The sequence below is a fragment of the Leuresthes tenuis genome, unplaced genomic scaffold, assembly GCF_036924035.1.
Source record: "Leuresthes tenuis unplaced genomic scaffold, fLeuTen1.0.hap1 SCAF_15, whole genome shotgun sequence".
NCBI classification, from domain to species: domain Eukaryota; kingdom Metazoa; phylum Chordata; class Actinopteri; order Atheriniformes; family Atherinopsidae; genus Leuresthes; species Leuresthes tenuis.
The window spans coordinates 22543461-22563109 of NW_027325369.1; the positions used below are offsets into that span (position 1 = coordinate 22543461).

Consider the following 19649-nt stretch of genomic DNA (forward strand, 5'->3'; position numbering starts at 1 on the left):
TGTTTTATTTAAATATATACATTTAACAGAAAATATAAAAAGTCACATACGATTTGAACAAAAATAACTCCGAGCACTACCTGCTGCAGCAGCTCGGCAGAGGTAGTGCTGTATTTATAGTCCATTCCATCCAATTTCCCACTGGAAGGGCTTGGTATGGCTTCAGCCTTTCTGAGGGAACATCCCACTGAAAGCATCCTGGATGGCTCGATAACACGCCAGAGCCGAGGTGTATCCTCCAGCTGTGTCCTGAGGCATGGCTGTTCGCACGTGGTTCAGATACCTGAGAACACACAGGAAAGCTCTGCTCAGCATCAGCAGTGAGATATCTTTTAAATAAGTTACCTGACTGGCAGCCCGAGAGCTTGTGGTCCTTCAATAAATCCACACTTTTTAAGTTTTCTTTCCTGGACCCTTTGATGAGATCAACATAGACAGATGTACCCCACACACTAACAGTGGAACACCTTGTGCCTAATAGCTTCACCAACATAGCTCTATTAAAGTATTATATAGGTGTCTTTTATTTTCTAAGTGCTTACAGATGTATCCTGTCAAAGACCCTTTTCAGGTTCTAAGCAAATCCAAGAGTTACTGTTTATTTTCACCTTCAGAAAAACAGTCGGGCTGTTAATTTAGTCTCCACATCTTGTCCCCACAGTTCTGGCTGCCATTCTACTTACACTTTGTGTGTGTATAAGGGTGGCTGACCTATGTTTCCACCCACTCTAATCCTTTCTTCAATGTTTTTGTACACTCAAAAAGTGGCCGATTCTTACAACAAAGCTAAAAAAGCAAAGTCCTCCAGCAACTGAGACAACACACAGCCTTGCCCGGTGTACTGCCCCCCCCCTGCTCCCCCCTCTGTAGTCCTGGCAGAGAGGTCTAAAGCCCTCACACGAGTCTGGCTTTGTAGCCCCTGTTCCTGCGAGCTTGGGAAACTTCAAAGTGAAATGGGAATCAAGAGGACAGACAGCACTCTGTGATTTCTCTGCCCATTCAAGCTGCTTTACAGAGTAACCTAACACCTGCGGGGAGACTCAGAGAGACTGACAGAGTCGAGGTGTATGTGAACGGGTGGCGGATAAGCGAGAAAGAAAAAGTGCTGGTGAGACTACATGCTGGATAGATCATACTTTGCTTGAGTGTTTTATGATTCCACGAGCTGATTTGTTTTTTTTTTCTTGTAATACAATAAAACAGCCACTGAAAATAAAGTTGAAACATACTTGCTAGAATGTCTGTGACATAAAAACAAAGCCGTGAATACCACACACCCAAAATCTTACAAAAGCAAGCGAAAGTGAGAAGAACAGCCCAGAATGTCAATCAAATCAGGCCACTCATCACCCACTAGAGAAACAACACACAAGTTCAAAACGGGAGGTTCAGTGATTAATAATAACTTCATTAGGCCCAAGCTGCTGTAGCCTGTCCTTCAGAGCACTTGAGGGAGGTCTTCTCGTATGGCTTCCTGCATCAGATGAGTGCTATCTATTGATTATATTGTACTGGGCCTTTTTAATGGTGAAAAAAGTGGGCTATTTACAGCCTGGCTAAGTCTGCTCTTCCTGCTAATCTAATCCCCAAGCTACTCATGTGGTCATTCCTTCCAAGAAAGCTGAGAGCTCTGTGTAACTTTATACCTGCCTGCCCCTAAGGAGAGGGAGAGCAAGAGAGCAAAAGGAGAACATGAAGAGGGAGGAAGAGGGTGGGCGGCAGAGAAGTGGAAAGAGGAGGAGGGGGAGGTTATGAGGTGAAGTCACCTTTGGGTATCATCATCGCAAACCCACTTTTCTTAAACCAACCCTGTCCATTCTGCGCTCACCCAGAACACCAGAGGTTAGTTCAGTTCTGCGCCATTAACTCAGCGGCCGTATCCGCATCTTCCCGTAAAGACTAGCCTCATGCGTGCATGTGCACACTGACTGGCTGTGGATGTTAGGAGAAACGTCATATCTCTCCACATGACTGTACTTGACAATGCTGACTTATTCCAAAAAGGACTGACAATACGTGAGGGCATGCAACAACAAGAAATGCATTAAAAATGTGCTGCACGCTAACCAACAAAAACAGCCGTCAATCATAAAACGAAACCCACACAAAGCATACTCCACTGAAACAGACGCTTCATTCCCCTCTGACACTACAGTGTCACTGTGTGCACTAACACCCTCCCACCCCGTTACAGACCAGACCAGACCCCCCACCCCCTCTGTCTCCCTTTCTCTCCAAAGACTGGACAGCCTTTTGTTCGCAGGGCACTGAAACCCAAGCCGATTCGGCCGGTAACATCTTTCACTCTCCGGGCCCCACTGGAGCATTAGCTGCAACTCGATATGGGTCTTTTCAAAGCTTTGTATTATTGGGTAAATATGGGTCACTTTGGACTGGCCCATTATGTCGCTTAGGGGGAGCAAGAAAAAACGAGTGCAGGTGATGAAGACAACTGAATGACACAGTGAGATGGTTGGTGTGTGAGTGTGTGTGTGTGTGTGTGTGTGTGTGTGTGTGTGTCAGACTCCAATTACCATAGCAGAATAAGACAGGTTTTTGCTTCAACTCAAAGGAGTGATACTTTCATTTTCTCCTGTGAACATCCTGCCCTGTGTGTATAATATTCCCCTGGAATCAACAGCAGCATAAATGTAAAATTTCAAAGCATCGTGGTACATTCTTTTTCACCCTCTTATTTCTACAATCTGCTATAACCCTTTGCTTTCAAAGAGCCTTGTGAAGTTGGATCAAAACTAACTGCATTTTTCCAGCCACCCTATCAACATCTACTGCTAATGCTAATAACGGTGAGACATTTTCCTGAAGGGATCCCGAAAGTATTCCCCAGTCCCGTTGCCTGGAAAATGCAGCAAAACCCCATCTCTCATTCAAAGTGAAAAGGTAAGTGGCGAAATGTTCCAGCGGTTTCGGTTCGATTTCCAGCTGAGAATGTGTGGCCCCTTCGTGTGTTTGAATCCAGTGATGTTTTGGAGGAATGAAAAGCGTTCGGGTGCTTCACAGAAATGGCTGCGAGGCTGGGACTCCGAAGGGAAAGCGGCAGATACCAGACAGGAGTGCAGACTGTGTTGGGCCTCTTGTCTAGACTCCATGTGTTGGCTCGAAATGGATTAAGAAAGGCTGTGGAGGCCAAGATTAGATGGAAAAGAAAAGAGGCATGTAATACTACAGCGGCTATTTCAACAAGCAGACACTTAATCAACATGCAAACCACAGAGTAGACACACTGTACAGCAGAGCAGTCCGACATGGTTTTAAACAACTCTCACCGAGGAATTACCACATGTGGTTTTGTCTATTTTCATACATTAGGACTTAAGATTGCTATTTACGTTTCAGCAAGTTTAAAGAACCTAAACTGGCCCTTTGTGATGAACAGAAAATTTGAGCCCTCAACATCTCCGGTCCTGAAGCTTCATTCAGTTTAAGAAGTGATCTGAGAAGAGGGTGCAGTCAAATAAGCACATTTTGATTCAGAAGGTTCCTAACTGTGTGAAATGACCCGGAAGAGTCTACATGGTAGTCTCATGAAGAACTGATTGAATGATATGAATACAGAGTAAAGAGACTTCAGTGCATTTTCTTTCTTTTTTTTTTTTAAATCACTGGAATCAATGCAGCATCCTGTAAGAAAGGAGAGGAAATAATGCCACTTTGCAAAGCAATGTCTTACTAACAATGCCCAAAAATGCAAATACAGTGATAATAATTAGGATTCATATACATACACGAGTACATGTAATGCTAAGTAAATCACTTTTGTCCACAAGTCATTGTGATATGTAGATTTTGATCTTCAGTGTATTGGTGGTAATTTTGAAAATAATATATTTAAATAGTTTGTAGGCTTAGAAAAATGTATTTTGTATGATTGGGTTACGGTGTCATTGTCTCAATATGGTCACTTCTGGCCCCAAAAGTATCATGGTGGTATTTACAAATACGGATATCCAGGGGCCACAGGTCCACCATTATGTTCAGGGTGCAAACAAAATCCTTATGAATTCACCTGAACTTCTTTCTTTGACTTTGTGACATGTTCAAGGTGCAGAAAAAGTTTCTTTGGAGGTAACTTTCTGACCAACCACCTCAGCTCGGTACCTGTCTTCTTTTACATCACCTGCCCTGATCCAGGGTCAGCATTTTGCTTTTACTGTGCAAAAGATCTGAGACTTCCTTGCATTCTTCATTCAGCGCATCGTCAGCACAATTTGTGATCCACAGAGGCTACAATAACGTTCAGGCTGTTTGGGAGATAAACTCTGTGTTCAGCTGAACCAACTCTGGAGGAAAAAAAAAGTGCTGTCTGCAAAGATAAATCAATAAACTATACTCGATTTTGCTCCAAGGACTGAAGCCTCACTGCCTAAGTTTATTACAGCAAAGCAGCTTAGGGTTAGGATGTTTAATGCACAAAGAGGGCAAAATATAAACACAGGGCAGGGTATAAATGAACAGAGAGTGCTATACCTCTCATTAGACTGCTGGATGATGGTACAATTGCCCGGAAGTCTTCCTTTAGCGCTGTGCTCTACCAGAAATTGAGGATTCCTGGCCTGGGAATCGTGGAAGCTGAAGGGTGGGGGTACAGAGCCACACACCTGCCAGATGATTTGTCATTATAGAGGGGTCAGCACTCAGCTGTCACCCCCTAATCACCCATCCTACCCCTCAAGTCACCCCCCCCCCCCTCTTTTACCCACTAAACTTCACTTCAGTCCTCCCAAAACACCCCCTGCATTCCTCAGGAAGCTCCGGTTACACTCGCAGCACTGCCGCTCCATCTGCCCCTCCTTCCTACACTCTACCCTGAGAGAAAACGTACCCCTGTGAGAGACACAGCACACTGAGTGCATTGTTTGGATGTGCAATGTGTGCCCATGCCCCCATATGTGTATCTACACGATTCAAGTGTGTGAATATGTGTTTATCTAAGGGCAGAGCGGCTCATATCGACACCGGAGGTGAACCGACGGAGCAGAATTCTACCAGCAGAGTTTGTGCGAGGCTTCAGTCCAGAAACAAAACCCCCGCAGACAAGCCAAACACGGATAACTCTCACAGGTATACTATATCTGTCAACAGCAGTCTTTCATCACTGCGGGTCAGAGGTCACACTCTTCTCCATTGAATGCAGCTTCCTCTGGGACATGCAAGTGTGTGAGAGAGATCCTCCGCTATTAGCCTACCCACTGTCTGCCAGATTATCTAAAGTTGTACTCTGAGTGTGCTTGAGGAGGGCTCAGTGTGCTTACATCATATCCTCACAAGGTTAGAAACCCTGCAGCCATTATCGTGTGTCTTATCATCACGACCGACAGGCCGAGTCTGCCTATCCCAAAAAAGTGAAGTAGAGGGAGGTGACTATTGCTATCACTTACTTACTTAAGGAGAGAACATGTTTGGAGTGTTAACAGAAGCTTTGGGTGACACTTGACATTCACACCCGCAGAAATACATTCTCATGTATTTACTGACAGTCTATAAGCTGTCTTCAAGAAGGCACCTTGTTGGTATCAGTGATAAGTAAGAGGCATTCTTGTTTTGTTTTTAAAAAGCAAGGACTGCTGACATGACTACGATAAGGGCGTATTGTGCAACTTGTGCCCAAATTCAATTTCACTTCCTGGTCTAAGCATCACCTGTCATCACCCATTCAGGGCGTCTGTGTTTTCGCTGTGCACCTCACTCCTCTAACCTGATGGGGTCAGTAGAGGCTGGCTGACTGGCAAAGCTGCTGGTCTCACACCTATTTGCAGCAGCCGTGGGGCATGGAGAGCCATCACAGTCTTCTCTAACCACCTGACACACAGAGCATCTTTCTTTCGTGCCCTGAGCTGCCACTTGATAACTTTACCCCCTGGACATTTTAGGAGGAGGAGGAGGAGGCAGACTGCGTTGAAGAGGGAGGATAATGACATGACATCAGTGCAATCGTTAACCAAATGGGGCTGCAAACAATGGAAGGACATATGCTGTCCAGCAAATGGCTGCTAGCACAAGGCACACCCACACATACATGTATAGAGCAAAGGAGCCTTGACAGCATTCAGGAAAGAGATCATCGATACACAGAAGAAGAATAGAGATTCCCCACGGGGAATTCGCCTCTGAAGATATCAGTTACTGATGCATCTTGAGCACTGGAAAAAGGCAAAGAGTATTTCAATTAGGGAGAAAAATGGTAAAAGAGCTGAGAAGGTGGTGGGTAGCAGGACACTGAAAAAGCTGTGAAAGGTACAGCAGGGGCAGAAAATCATACTTCATTTATTATTGTGAAGTACCTCTAACTCTGAGGAGTGTGTGGCAAGTCCCCACAGCCAAGCCCCACATGATGGGAGTTTGTTTTGTTTCTCCAGCTCTTAAGAGGTAAAAATGAGCCAGCTAATCCCTCTGCACATAGTTGGGCCCTTTGCCCCAGGGGTGAAGAGCAGGGGAGATGCACAGAGTTCCAGTCTGTTTGTGTTTGTGTGAGTGACACACACATACACATTTAGCTTGTATGTATCCATAGTTATGTGTGCCATCAGGCTCACAATCAAAGCATGCAACCCTAGATAGTATGCTGCCGCAAACCTCTACACAGATCAGCGTGTTAAAATAGACAGGAGACACCACCTTATCCTCTGCTGTGTGTTGACCCTGTCGCCTCTAAGATGAGATACAAATAAATCTGAACCCAAGACAGGCTGTTATCCTTGGAGTTCCCTGCCCACTGGTGTCTCCTTCACTGCCAATGGCCTGGTTTGGCCTGGCTTAGGTTCATCTTGATGGGAGACTACTGGTCTGTCTGGCATGCAGCCTGCAGAGGGGAAAACAATAAGACTAAAAGCAGATCCCTTTCAGATGACCAGAAAAATGCACTTCCAATTCTGTCATTCTGTAATTCTACCTCTGCTTCCTGCTCGCTCTTCGGGTCAGAAATGACTCACCCACAAAGTAAAAAGCTTCTTGTCAACTACAGAGCGTGCTTATTTTGACTCATACTTCAAGAGAAGATCAATATTTGCACAGATCTATGGGAGGGAAAACAATAGTGATCTGCCCTCCACCAACCCTGCCTGTTAATGGTCTGTTTACTGAGACAGAGGGGATAATGGTCTGGGTGTTGGCTGGTGGAGAATCAGATGATGGCCACGCTTTGCTCCATTTCTAACATAGTTTTTGTAGAAACTAGGAGAGTAAGCCTCATCTACAAGAAACTGAGAATCCACGTAAGGTAGTGGCAATGGGCTGTGCATAAAGATGGGGCATCCTGTTGACACAGAAAGGTTTGCAAGTCAAATAGTTGGTCTCAAGCCTCCACACTATTCTAGTGCATGCACTCTCTTTTGGCTATGCAAATTTTAAATCTGTGTGCCCCATGACTGCAGTCAATACTTTAGGTCTAAGCGATGGAAACACTTAAATGGTCAGTGAAGCTCTGCACTGGCTACGCAGCATCCAGTAACACAAGACAGTGGCACGTGCAACGAGTGTGTAGTGTGGAAGAATAGAGGGTATCAGATATCTGAGAAACCAAGTTCAGCTGTAGGTCTTGGCTATGGTGGCAGTTCAAAAGTATTTGAGGGAAAGTCTTATTGTTATGCAAGAGACAAGCAATTTTCTAAAAATGAAGCGCAGAATATCATAATTAGCTAAATGAGAACAAAATATGTGCCTTGAGACATCATCTAATAGTTGTAAAAGTAGATCAAAGAGCACTGCTCTTTGAAAGAGTTCGTGTGAGGTCACGCGAACCGGCGCCTCACTCTCCAGGTCATAACTTAGGCATCAAAGTTGTGTTTGTGTGAGAGAGTGTGAGGGTGCACAACTATTTGTGGCCCACACTATGAGACCCGTCTCTCTAAGGTGCCATCACTCTGCTTCTGTCAGTCCCAGCACTCTGACATCCTGCTGCCGTGCCTCAGGTCCCTCGTGGTCGGCGACCTCTGACCCACCCCCTGGCTCCTCTAGACCCATCAAGCTCATCAGATGGATGTGGGCCTTGCAGGGATCAGAGAACCTGGAGTACATGGAAAAGCTATTCATGGCCATTTCCAGAGACTCTTTCTGTTGGCTTTTCTTTGCATATTTGGAGAAAAAGAAGAATATCTTGACTGACTTGCGTTTTCTTTACAGAGTGAGCAGGAAATGGAAAGAATGAGCAATTGAAACCTTGCACACTAAGTTAGCAGTGGAAGAAATTGATTCAAGAGTACTCTGTAGGCCATGTTTAGTGGCCCTGCTAAATCCCAGAGCCAAATTCAGGGTCACTAGTAGTGCTTTTGGCCAATGAAGCTGAAGCTAGAAAGCTGGAGTCTTGAGATTTGGAGTCAGGCCAACAGGCAGGGAGAGACTAACAAAGCTAGCTGCCAGGAATAAAGGGCTGTGATGGCACCACTGACTATCCTGGATACCTCCCTCCCACCAAAGCACTTAACATGCAGTATAAATCAACTCACAAACAAACAAATAGATGCACACACAGTTCAAATAAACACGCAGGCACCAAGGGATGCGTAGAAAGCTCAAGAACACAGGCAGGAGGCGAGCACAGGAGGAGAGCATCACTCAGAGACCCATTAAGCTCTGGCTTCCAACCAGAACAGTGAGCAGGCGTCTTTTAAGTACATGTTAAACTTAGCTGGTCTATGCATGTGTGCACAACTGATTTATGTATTACTTTTGTGTCCATGAAAACATTGATTTACTTAAAATGAAGACTTAAAAGGGAGTTTTGGGGGGGAGACTATGATTGGTTATCTTCTGTGTTTATGAATGTAGGTCACAGCAAACTAGCCATGGCTATTTAACCCCTCCGATAGTGACTTAGTGAAGAGAGAAAGTGCTCTTAGGACTACTTCCTTGAGCATAGAAGCGCATCCCCAGGAGAGGAGCTCCAGACTAAACACTCATTCATTCAGCTGCTCCCCTTCACTCCATCGACAAGAGATGAATCCCTGACAAGCACTCCCAACAGAAAACCTCACTTTTTCCACCAATTATAGACAGCAATGCAGACTTGGGGAGGAGGCAAAACTTCAAAATATTATACACACTGGCATTTGGCAAAGCACATTGAGCAACTTCTGTCAGAAAGAGATGGGCTAATTTCAGGGCAACCCGTGCCAACACAAACAACTGTTCTGGCTAGCTTTCATTGTCAGCACTTGAGGTTTGAGTTAAATTTTTCAACGCTCCACAGCCAATTTCTCTTTCCCCTATTTTTTCCCCCCCATATGATTTGTCCTTGTCCAAGATCCCAGTCAGTCTTTCATCGCCTACACAGTCAGAGCTTCAAAAGTATTCTGGTAGAGAACATACTCAGATCCAGATGCTCTACAATCTGCATAGACAAACAAAAATAGGACTTTTTAATTCTTTCAGCTCAGTAGTCTTTGTCAATAGGAACTCATCCACTGTAACAGATTTAATTTAACTATGATGCAGGCATGACTTTGAAGTGTTAAGTATTTTGATGTATGCACTTCTATTCAGGTTATGTCCATCAGTTGGTGGGGGGGGGGGGGGGGGGGGGGGGGGGGGTGTCAGCGTGAGGCGCCAGGAGTTTAACAGCTTCTGCGACAGTCTCTAGGCGCTGTGTGCTGGGATTCATAGAACAGCCATGTGAATGTAAACATCATATGTTTCTGTTTGCGTCTCCGAAGAAGTATTTACTTCTGCTTTGATTTTGTTTATTAAAAGGCTTTTACTGTTCAACATAAAAGCAAGCAGCCATGGCAGGACATTTGGAGTTCAGGCTGAAGTGTTAAATTCAGTCAACTCATAATTCTTACGGCTCACGCACAGCTCTGGATATATGCCAGTCAATTAGAAGGGCAGCACTCTAAGGCTATTATAGAAACCTCACCTAGCTTGGGTCATATCCTCAGTGGCAAATCAGACACACCTTTGAACATCAGGAGAGCTTCTGGATATGCATGTGTGAGTGGGGAGGGGGGGGTTTAGATGCTGAGGTGAAAGCTGAATGGGCACTTTTGGAGGCCCCTGTTGCCTGAACATGCAGCCTGTGCTTTGCCTTAGCATTGAAGCAGCTGTCTTTAATATAAGAGCTCAGCTCAGCCCATGTTTATTCAGGTACAGCTGAAAGAGAGGCAGAGACAGTGGAAGAGGCGTGGCTTTTCTTTTTCCTGGCAGTCTCCTGCAGCACTCCTGCGGTTTTTTGGGGGGCAAAGGGACAAGGCGAAACAGACAAAGACACTAAGACAGAGGGAGAAGGATGCAGAAGAAAAGAGAAAGCTGACATTAAAAACATGGCTCCAGTCAGTCTTGTGTTGACTGGACTCCCCGTGCAATGGACGAGCCCCAGAGGCCCAGGGGCCACCACCAGGGAGGGGTGTGTGAGCTCAGTGCTCAAGTCTCACTTGATGGCTGTGTCCAAGACAAATCACCAGTGGTGCTGCTGTCACAGTGAGCCTTGACCAAGACAAACAGCCGTGTTTTAAAATAAGTACTTTCCCCCTCACAGCCCCTTCTACCTCATCCATGCTCAGGCACATCCATATCTCCTCACAAGTTCAAGCATATTCCCTTCACAGGTCACAGGAGCGGTGTTGTAGTCCAAGATTCTACACAGGGGACTCACTTTTCACTCTCCAAATGCTGTCTGCACTCTGCACACACACTTGAGAATATTTACCACATATTGCATACGTTCCATTGCGGCCAAAATGCTGGCAATGCAATAACAAAGGTGAGCATGAGTGTATGACACCGAACGTACAGAGGATAGAAGGGGCACTGTGTGTGCAAGTCTATATGCTTGGCTTGATCGTCTATGTATATCACAAAACCTCAAACTTAGCTGAATCACAAATTGCCAACCGTGCAGAAGTGTCAGCAATACTCCTTGCTTTTACTAGCACAATGCATCTTGGGACTTGTGGTTTATCTGAACTAGCCTGTCTGTGGCGCTGCCTATAGCCTGCACCAAAGGGATTGGTGTTCCTCACTGAACAGAGCCTCATTTATCTCTGTGGCAGAGTCCTTCCCCTCCAGCAGTGGTCCTCCTGGACCCCCGAACTGCTGACACGGGGGGCCCCTCCTCTTCCTCCCTCCTCTGAGTTCCAGCATGCGGCAAAAATTGTGAGATGTGCGTTTCATCTGCATATTGATTAGCCTGGCCAAAAGAAGCAGGACCTCAGCAGTTCACGGAATATATAATGCAAATAAGTGCCAGTAATTCAGCCTAAACTCTCCTGAATCGCTTCACCTTAAGTAGGTGCATTTCCAGGTAATTAGGTAAATGTGTGCAACAAAAGTCAATACCAACTTTTATCCGAAGAATAAAGTACGATGAATCGTCAAACTCCTTGACCTAAACATGCAGACATCTTTAAATATGCACATTTTAGCCAAATGCAGGTTATTGTCAGAGGCAGAGCTCAGAGTCAGTGAGATTGGGCTTAAAGAACATGACCCCTTTTTGCCTCTGTCACCCAATAAAAGCAGGTTGTTTCTCAGTGTGTGGGCATGCTATAGTGCCAGCCAGTTGAAGTGCAGACGGCTGGGCGCTGGGTTGTCTGATGGATAGCTTACACTCAGTGAGGACCGATCCAATGGCGTCGTGGATTGATTGGCCCAAAGGGGCCGTCGGGGAAAGCACTTCCTGTGTGTGTTAATGGACGCTCCTGCAGATGCACCATGGCGGCTTGTGGCAGGGTGATAGTTGTTACTTGCTCTCTTCCTCCCAGACCACCTCCTCCATGTTTTGATTTCACTCTCTCAGTTAAACCTATGAGAGCCAAATGAAATGAACTAGGCCTCCCCAGCAGTACAAGTTCCCAGCTGCTCTCAAACTAAACACCCAAAACGTTTTTGAACTCTAAAATTCCCAATCATATCATTTACAACCCCCATTGTTTTAGCATTTTCAGAGTTTCTTGCAATTTCCATAAAATAAAATCAATTGGAATTGCATATTGGTTTCCATAGGAAAAAAAAACAGCTTTTATTTTCATGTTATTGTCAACTACCTTAGAACCTCATTTCCACTCATTGCTTATAAATCTGACCCAAAATTACTCGAAGGTTTTTTGAAGGACACTTTCAAATAACTTATTAAGAGAAGACAAACCCATTATTGGTCATTCTTCAACCAAACTGTCTCCAAAAAAGTTAAAGATAATTCTATGATCATCATTTAAACACCATACCCAATTTAAAATAGCACAAGGAAAGCATGTGAAAAGTTTCAAACGAACAACTTAGGGCCCAAAAAAGCCTTACAATGTTGGTTTTCAAACAGTGTGCCGTGCATACAGACATTCTCTGTAAATTATATAGATGTACCAAAGCGATGAGACCAACATTATGTTTTTAATTTATAAAAGAGACATTTTGAAACTATCCGATCATAATCTTTTACAGATTGGTGAACCCCTCGTTATCTTTAGTCTCTGAGATGTATATTTCTATACCCGTCATGTCACCGATTTGTTGCCAACCAACCCTGCAAAGTGTTTGCCACGATGTAAAAGAAAATTAGCACATATTGGAGAAAAAAGAAAACTATATTTCTCATGTTTGATATGTTGATTTGTAAAACTTTCAATGAAATACAAGGTTAAATAACTCAATAATCTCCCTGGAAACAGGTTCTGGCCTGAGAAGTGCATTTGTCTTGAATGAATAAAGATTCACAGGGACTGTCTGACTTAAAGCAGGATTTCACACGCAATGTTGATACTTTGGTTGACTGCCCAGGTATATGAATGGCTGACGAAATATTTTTGCCAACCTATTCACATATTTATATTTCAACTATCCAAACTGGTAAAAACCATTACAGCAGAGCTGCCAGCAGTTCAACCTCCAAGTCTGTCTCACACAAAGGCAACAAACCATTAAATGTGACAGAGAGGGAGGAAAATTAAGGATTTCTGTCCCTTCTAATATAGCAATACATTAGAAGTTATTAATATAGGCAAAATATTACGCAACACTGTAAAGGAAATTAAAATGACCCAGTTCCTGGTTGACTGATGTGTAGCTCAGACTAAATAAATAAATTTGTACCCAAATCTGCCCAGCTGCTCCAGGTCAGGCACCGGTGGTCCGTAGGTTTCAACTTGAAGGGGTTTGTAGTGGTACAGAACTTCCTCTATCTTTGGCAAAGGCTGGAGGGACACAGTCTGATGCTGAAAGAAAAACACAACAAAGGGATGACGCTGAACAGGAACAATAATCATTGTTGTTTCATTGAGGAGCGACAATGGAAACTATGGCTACGTAAAAGAAAAAGAAATCAAATCAAAGAGCAGCATTTGTAACCACCACTTCTCGATAGACTGGTTTGAAAAAAGAAAAAAGGTCTTCTGTTTCTCAACATTTTCACTTTCCCCCTGGCACTTCTGGTTTGGAGGAGAGACAAAACTAAGACGATGACTGAGCGCGATTTTAGTGGTCAACTTTGAGTGAGCAGCTGAACAACTATTGCTAATGGAAACCTTAACAAAGAGAAAGGAATGCCGACATTATACAGGCTTCCAGAGCTGGATGAATGTTAATGACATTAGGAAAAGACCAAAGGTGTGTTCCACACACAGATGCAGGTCTCCTACAGTCACATGATCAGAACATTGTACTGAAAATTGCTTAAAAAAAGACAAAAAAACATTCAATTAATAATTACTCAAAACTGAGATCTGAGTAAGGCTGCTCTGACTCCGTATGCACTTGACAATGGTGATCGGGTGAGAAATATGAGACCTAAGGGAAGCTGTGGAACTGTTCGATTTGGGACTCGGCCACCAAAGGGGAATTTCCACGCGGCATCAGACAGCTATTTTTTCTCCAGCATTAAAGCAATGAGACTCAAAAGACGAGCCAGAGTCATGAAATGAACCTGGAATGAAATAGAAGGTGTTTAAACAAGCATCGACTCTTTCGGAGAGCAGGAAAGGAGCTCTGAGACAAAGGGGAGATAAAAAGATAAGAGGGAAAGCAAAGAAAGAAGTAGTGGGAAAGAATAAACAACAGAGCACAGAGGGGAGCTGATGAAAACCAAACTAAACAAGTAACATGTGCCCTGCAGCCACAGACTGCCCTGCCCGCCCTCACACATGCTTTTGGCCACTGCAAACGCACATGCAGGGAAATAAAACAACTAACGCTGAGCTGGGAGTTACAAAACACCAAAGGGATGCAGAGCAACATGACAATAGATGTCAAATTTCTTTGGTGAATGCACATTAAACAAAAGGCGTCCTTGTCCAGGTAAGCATATAGGATTATTAAAAGAAAAAAGCAAATAAAGACTCAAATTAACTAAATTCAATACACTTATACAGTATACATCATCACTAAAGTGTTATATGAAACAATTTCCTGGATTTATTTTGTGATTGAATAGTTTTAATGAATATAATCTACACTAGGCAGCAGGTTTAGGTTTATGTACTGCACAAGAATTTGAATTTATCTTTGCTGAGAGATTCTTTCACACACACAATCAATCCATTTTTACGTCTTGGGTTTTTCTTTTGGACATTCTAGACAACGTTGCAAACAAATGGTTAACCAAAGCACAACTGGATGTCAAGCAGGCGATTCATTACACTAGTTAAAAAGAATATTTATGTTTTTACAGTTATTATCACACTTTTTCCTCACATCGCCCAATTCTTATTCCCAGAATGACTTTCAACTATCTTAACAGAACGAGTCTGAACCTGTCGCTTTCAGGGATGGTTTATAGTTTGTGCAGGTGGGTAGAGAAACAAAGATAGTGACAGTGGCAGCAATACAGTGGGTTTTTCCACTGAGGAAATAATGAAAGTTGAGTGTCAAACCTGAACAGAGCATGTCTTTCGGCTGCTTAATGTCCTACTTTTAGTGGAACAACTGGTTCTACTCTAATATGTCACTCAGCTCTTTTTGCAAGATTAATCAATTTGATCTTTCTTGGTTGTAAGAGAGAAGAAATTTTCACATGCATCAGTGTTTGGTGATTTATTTAATATAATCATAACACTAATAATAATAAAAAAGACAACACGCTACTTATAGTGGACACAATCACTGGTGGTAATTTGGGCTAAGGCACATATCTTCATTCCCACTGTCTAGACACTGCTCCAATCATGAGAGTGAGCTTTTAGATGTTTCAAACCACTAGAAATACACTTCACTATGGTTTTTACCCAACCTTTAACCCAGAGGTGCAAGTGATCGGTTATCCCGTCCCATCTATTCATCCGACACACAGGAGCCCAACCACAGGCTAATGAAACCCAGACCCACACACCCAATCCCAGTCACTCTCCCTCTCTTTCACACTTCTTCAGTCTCTCCATCCATCTTCTTTCAGACTTTCAGCACTGTTTAACTCCCCTCCTGCGTCAGTCAAAGAGATGTAATGGGATGAAGGGGTGAAGGGAGAAGCAGAAGTAGAAAAGGCCAAAGTGGTGGAGTCATAGGGAGAGGGAGCGGTAAATTGGAAGCTGCCGATGGCTAAAGTTCAGTAAATCAAATTTTTAAGTGAAAGACAGAACAGACCCAGCCCCCAAAGTGGACATATTGCTGTTGCATTCCTCTGCAAAGGCACCTTGAAAACTGGCATAGGCACGCATCAACGAGTGCAAACACTTTAAAAGCTGCCAACACAAAAACAGACTTTTTTTTAGAGCAGATTTCCAAAAATGTGTCAATTATTCTTAGAATGCATAAAGTTTTGTTTGGTCTTTTAAACTGAAGAGCAGCTGTCCGGCTGTTCATAAACACAGAGCTGTGCCCTCTCAGGACTGCCCTCCACTGCACCTAATAATACTTCTGAAAGTTTCAATCATGAACTCATCGCCTCCTATTTAAAGCCTACGTGAGTTACGACATCTGAATGTTCTTTTGAAAATGCTTCTGAGAAAGAAAGCAACAGAAGGGAGAGAGGGGACCCCCGGCCAGGCCCAGCAGAGCAGAAATGGCAGAGGGACCAGGGGCCATTGGAACAACATGACTGACAGAGCCAATACAAACATCTGCTTTTATCATCACGGAGGCCCATCGTACTACCTATAGTATTGTGTGTATTTTAAGTTTGTGTATGTAACTGGTATTAAAACTATTTTATTACCCTTGTGGCACTAAAGTGAAACTCTGGAGACTATCAATCTTAATAAAACTGCAGGGGAGGATGATTTGAGGAAATCATTATCACACCAGAGGGAATACTGTTACATCTCCAGTATTTGTACCTCTACTACAGATATGAGGACATTTATAGAGTTCTGGTAACACCAGCATCAATTTCAAGAAAACGTGCTGCTTTAAAAGGTCAAATGAAGCAGTCACAGGTGCCCATTTTCAAGTTGGTGGGGAAAAAAAAAAAACGGCAAGCATTCTGGCTTCTGCTCCACACACCTTGAATTGCATTTGGCTTGAGATGTACCAGAACATTATTCTTTCTTAATCCTGTTGTCTGTCTTATTAGTACAAGGGAAAGCAAAAAGGTTAGCACATCTTGACCAAGTGATGTGGCAGACATTCATGCAACTTTTATGGGGGTGAGGTCTCATAAAAGCCACATTACTTTCAGGCTACAAGAGGTCTGTCCCTAAAGTATAACAATGACTGAGCCAAAGCTACAATAAAAAAAATAAATAATCAGAAATGCTTGGGCCTGTGCCATAGCTTGGCAAGCTTGAATTGATCAATTCTAAAAACTTACTTCTATAAATGTATTTACGCCTTATTCTTACCGCCTGCCCAAGATCATCAATGCTTTGCATTATCAAGTCTGTGGTCATGCGTTTGTAGGCTGTGATTTGAGCTTAAGTTAACATTAGAAAACGTTGCACTGCAATTTGAGTCTGTGATCAGACCATTTGCATCTCTGTTAGTTGTCAACGTCAAAATACACCGGTCCAGCGAAGAGTACGCTTTATTCAGTTTAAAATGCCAAACATGGGTCAGCACCCAAAATGGCCCTGGAAGAACATGTTATACACATACACAGCACAAACATAAGCACTCTCCAACACCCTCATCTCTCCCCTGACTTTGCAGCTCAGCAGGACACATCAAGGTTGCAGAGACTAACCTCTCCATCAGCACCTCCCCACTACATCCACGGGCACACAAACAAAACCACATGCACTCACTTGGATCCCGAGGGTTTGGGAAGTTACAGCTCAAGATTCAGTGAGGCCCTTGTGCCCTAATGCATTTGGTGAAAATGAGAACAATGAAAAGGGGAACTGTGCAGCACTTCATACAGGATAAAAAATTATAAGCCTAGTTGGGAGCTAGGATCGTGCTTTCCCATTCTCACCCCCAACTTCCTTCTTCTGCTCTGGCACTGATGGTGCTTCTGTGTGGATAAAGAGCTTTGAGCTGCCCACTGACCCACTGAGCATCAAGTAGCAAGTGTAAAAACTGCTGCCTCCCTTTGCCTTGCAAGTTTAAATATAACTGCCTGACCAGTGGCAGCTGCCGCAGCGCAAAGCCCTTAAAGCTGACAACTCCTTTTTCCGCTGGGCCGGCCTGCCTATGTGCAAGGTTTGCTGAGGCCAACCTAAACAGGGCCAAGCCAGAGGCAGGAACAGAGGTGTCAATGCCCACATGTGCTGGTGCCAATCAGGGCTCACGGTTCTCTACATTCCCTTGAGGTAAGCCCCTCTCCCCAAACCCTCTGCAGCCATCAACCTTCATGGCAACAATAAAAAGGAAAAGGCCAAAGGGCAAATGGATGTGCACTCTCCTTCATAAAACCTGCTAACTCTAGATCTTAGATGTTCTGGGATGTCTGTTCATTTTTTTTTTTCTCACGAGTGCAAATAAAAGTTATAAAGATACATCTGAGGAATAGTCAGTGGGGGTTGCTCTGAGTATACAGCAACAAACTCTCAGGCAAAACAGGTTAAGCCAGTCTGCCAATGTAAAGTAAAGCAGAGCGTGTCCTGCGTTGACAAGCGCATCTACGGAGCAGAGGTCACCGCAGAGGACTTAACAAAGTAAAACAGGCATGAGCAAATAAGCTCATAGTCTATGTATGCATGTATGTATATGTGTGTGTGTGTGTGTGTGTGTGTGTGCGGGTATATTTGTATTTGTCTTTTCTATGCTAGTCAAATTCCACTGCCTAAGTGTAGACTGGACCAAAGCCAGGGAGAACATAAAGTTTTTTCAGCCAGCTTCACATCAATGTTTGGGGATAAACTTCCACCCACATTTGGCCGATTGTGTGTGTGTATGAGAAATGCACTTTGTTTATGTGCACGTTTGCCTCCTGCTTTCATTAAGTGTCCACGCTGGTCTCGTCAGGTATGTCAGCTGCTCTGCCGCCTGCGAGTAGTGGACTGGGCCCCAGCAGTGCTGGACTGTGGGACCTTTCATTTAAGATGGCGCTGAAAGCTGCCCCAAGGTGGAAAGATTCCCCATCGGTCAACTGCTTTCAGGAATGGGACACTGTAGCAGCTGAGAACAATCCCCAACTGCCCAAACACACTCATACATGAGAAAGTATAGCAACTTTACTTTAACAAACAAAGCCACCCTTGACACTGAAATCATTACTCAAGTACTTAAACTACACTAAATTTGTATGCTATTGTCCTTTTCACATATCTAGCTTTTGCTCACAGCAGGTGGCAGGTATGGTGACTCTTGTCGTTGGGACTCTTGTCGTCATGTTGGCTGTGAGGCTGATCTTGTGTCAGACAACAACAGGCAACCTGTTTAAACAGTGAATCGTTGCCTCCCTCCCACTCAGAGTGTCTCTTTTGATATCAGTGGACATCTATTTGAAAAAGACACTTGATTCTTCAAAGGATGTGTACCCAGACTGGGTGGGGGGGGTGTATTTATGTGTGCGCAAGCACCCGCACATGGGTATGTGTGTCTCTGGGTTCAATAGAGTGCCTACAAAGTGAAGGATTACTGAGTGATTCTAGACCATTCCTGAGGCAAGACCAGGCCCATCCCACTTCACATCACACCTGGACAAAGATGACTTTCCCTCAGAATTGGCTAACTTCCTCAATAGTCCATTCAGTGGTAATCCTAACACATATCAGGGTCTGTTCTGAAGTCCCCTTCACCGTTTCTGAGAAATTCATTTGGCATAGAGTAGTGCCAGCGTGACTGCGAAGTCCCCTCTCATGTTTAAAGCAGACAAGATATCATGGCTAGATGCAACATAAGATCACTCTTTAAATAAAGCCTGGAATGACTGGGAAGCTGAGGAAGAATTGGGATTCTCATGTTCCATGAACTGGATGTCTCAAAGACTGACAAATATGTCATTCCAGCAGTGAGTGCTCACCTTGGCCTGGGGTGAAGCGGCTGACAAGTGCTGTGAGGTTAGCTGGAGAGAGTAGTGGGAGAGGGGGAACGCTCCACAAATACTGCTTCCGCCACGTTTGAACATTCAAAATAAACCAAAACAGACACATGAAAAATCAAGACCCAACCTCAATGTACTAGAATGTAGTTCAGAAGAGATACTTAGGCTTCTACTAGTGATTACTTTATCAAATAGTCAGTCCAAAAAAATGCTTGATTTCTTGGATCAATAATCCTAAAATACAGCCGATAAAAACAATAGAGAAAAGGGTCAAAAGCACAGACTTTTATCAGTGTTTCTACAAAGATTGGCACGTATCTCTCTTGATATAAAAGAACATCATCAAATT

At 43.8% G+C, this 19649-nt stretch overlaps 1 protein-coding gene across 1 annotated transcript in view; it reads right to left on the reverse strand.

Moving 5' to 3' along the window:
• Nucleotides 1–3: 3 nt before the first annotated feature.
• Nucleotides 4–19649, reverse strand: part of mnat1 (MNAT1 component of CDK activating kinase) — a 30243-nt gene continuing 10597 nt past the window's right edge. Inside the window, exons 7-8 of the mRNA XM_072365534.1 lie at nucleotides 13039–13160; nucleotides 4–283 (exon numbers count right to left, since the gene is read on the reverse strand). Of these exons, the coding sequence (XP_072221635.1) occupies nucleotides 163–283; nucleotides 13039–13160 (243 nt within the window). The 3' untranslated portion in view covers nucleotides 4–162. The remainder of the gene's footprint in view (nucleotides 284–13038; nucleotides 13161–19649) is intronic.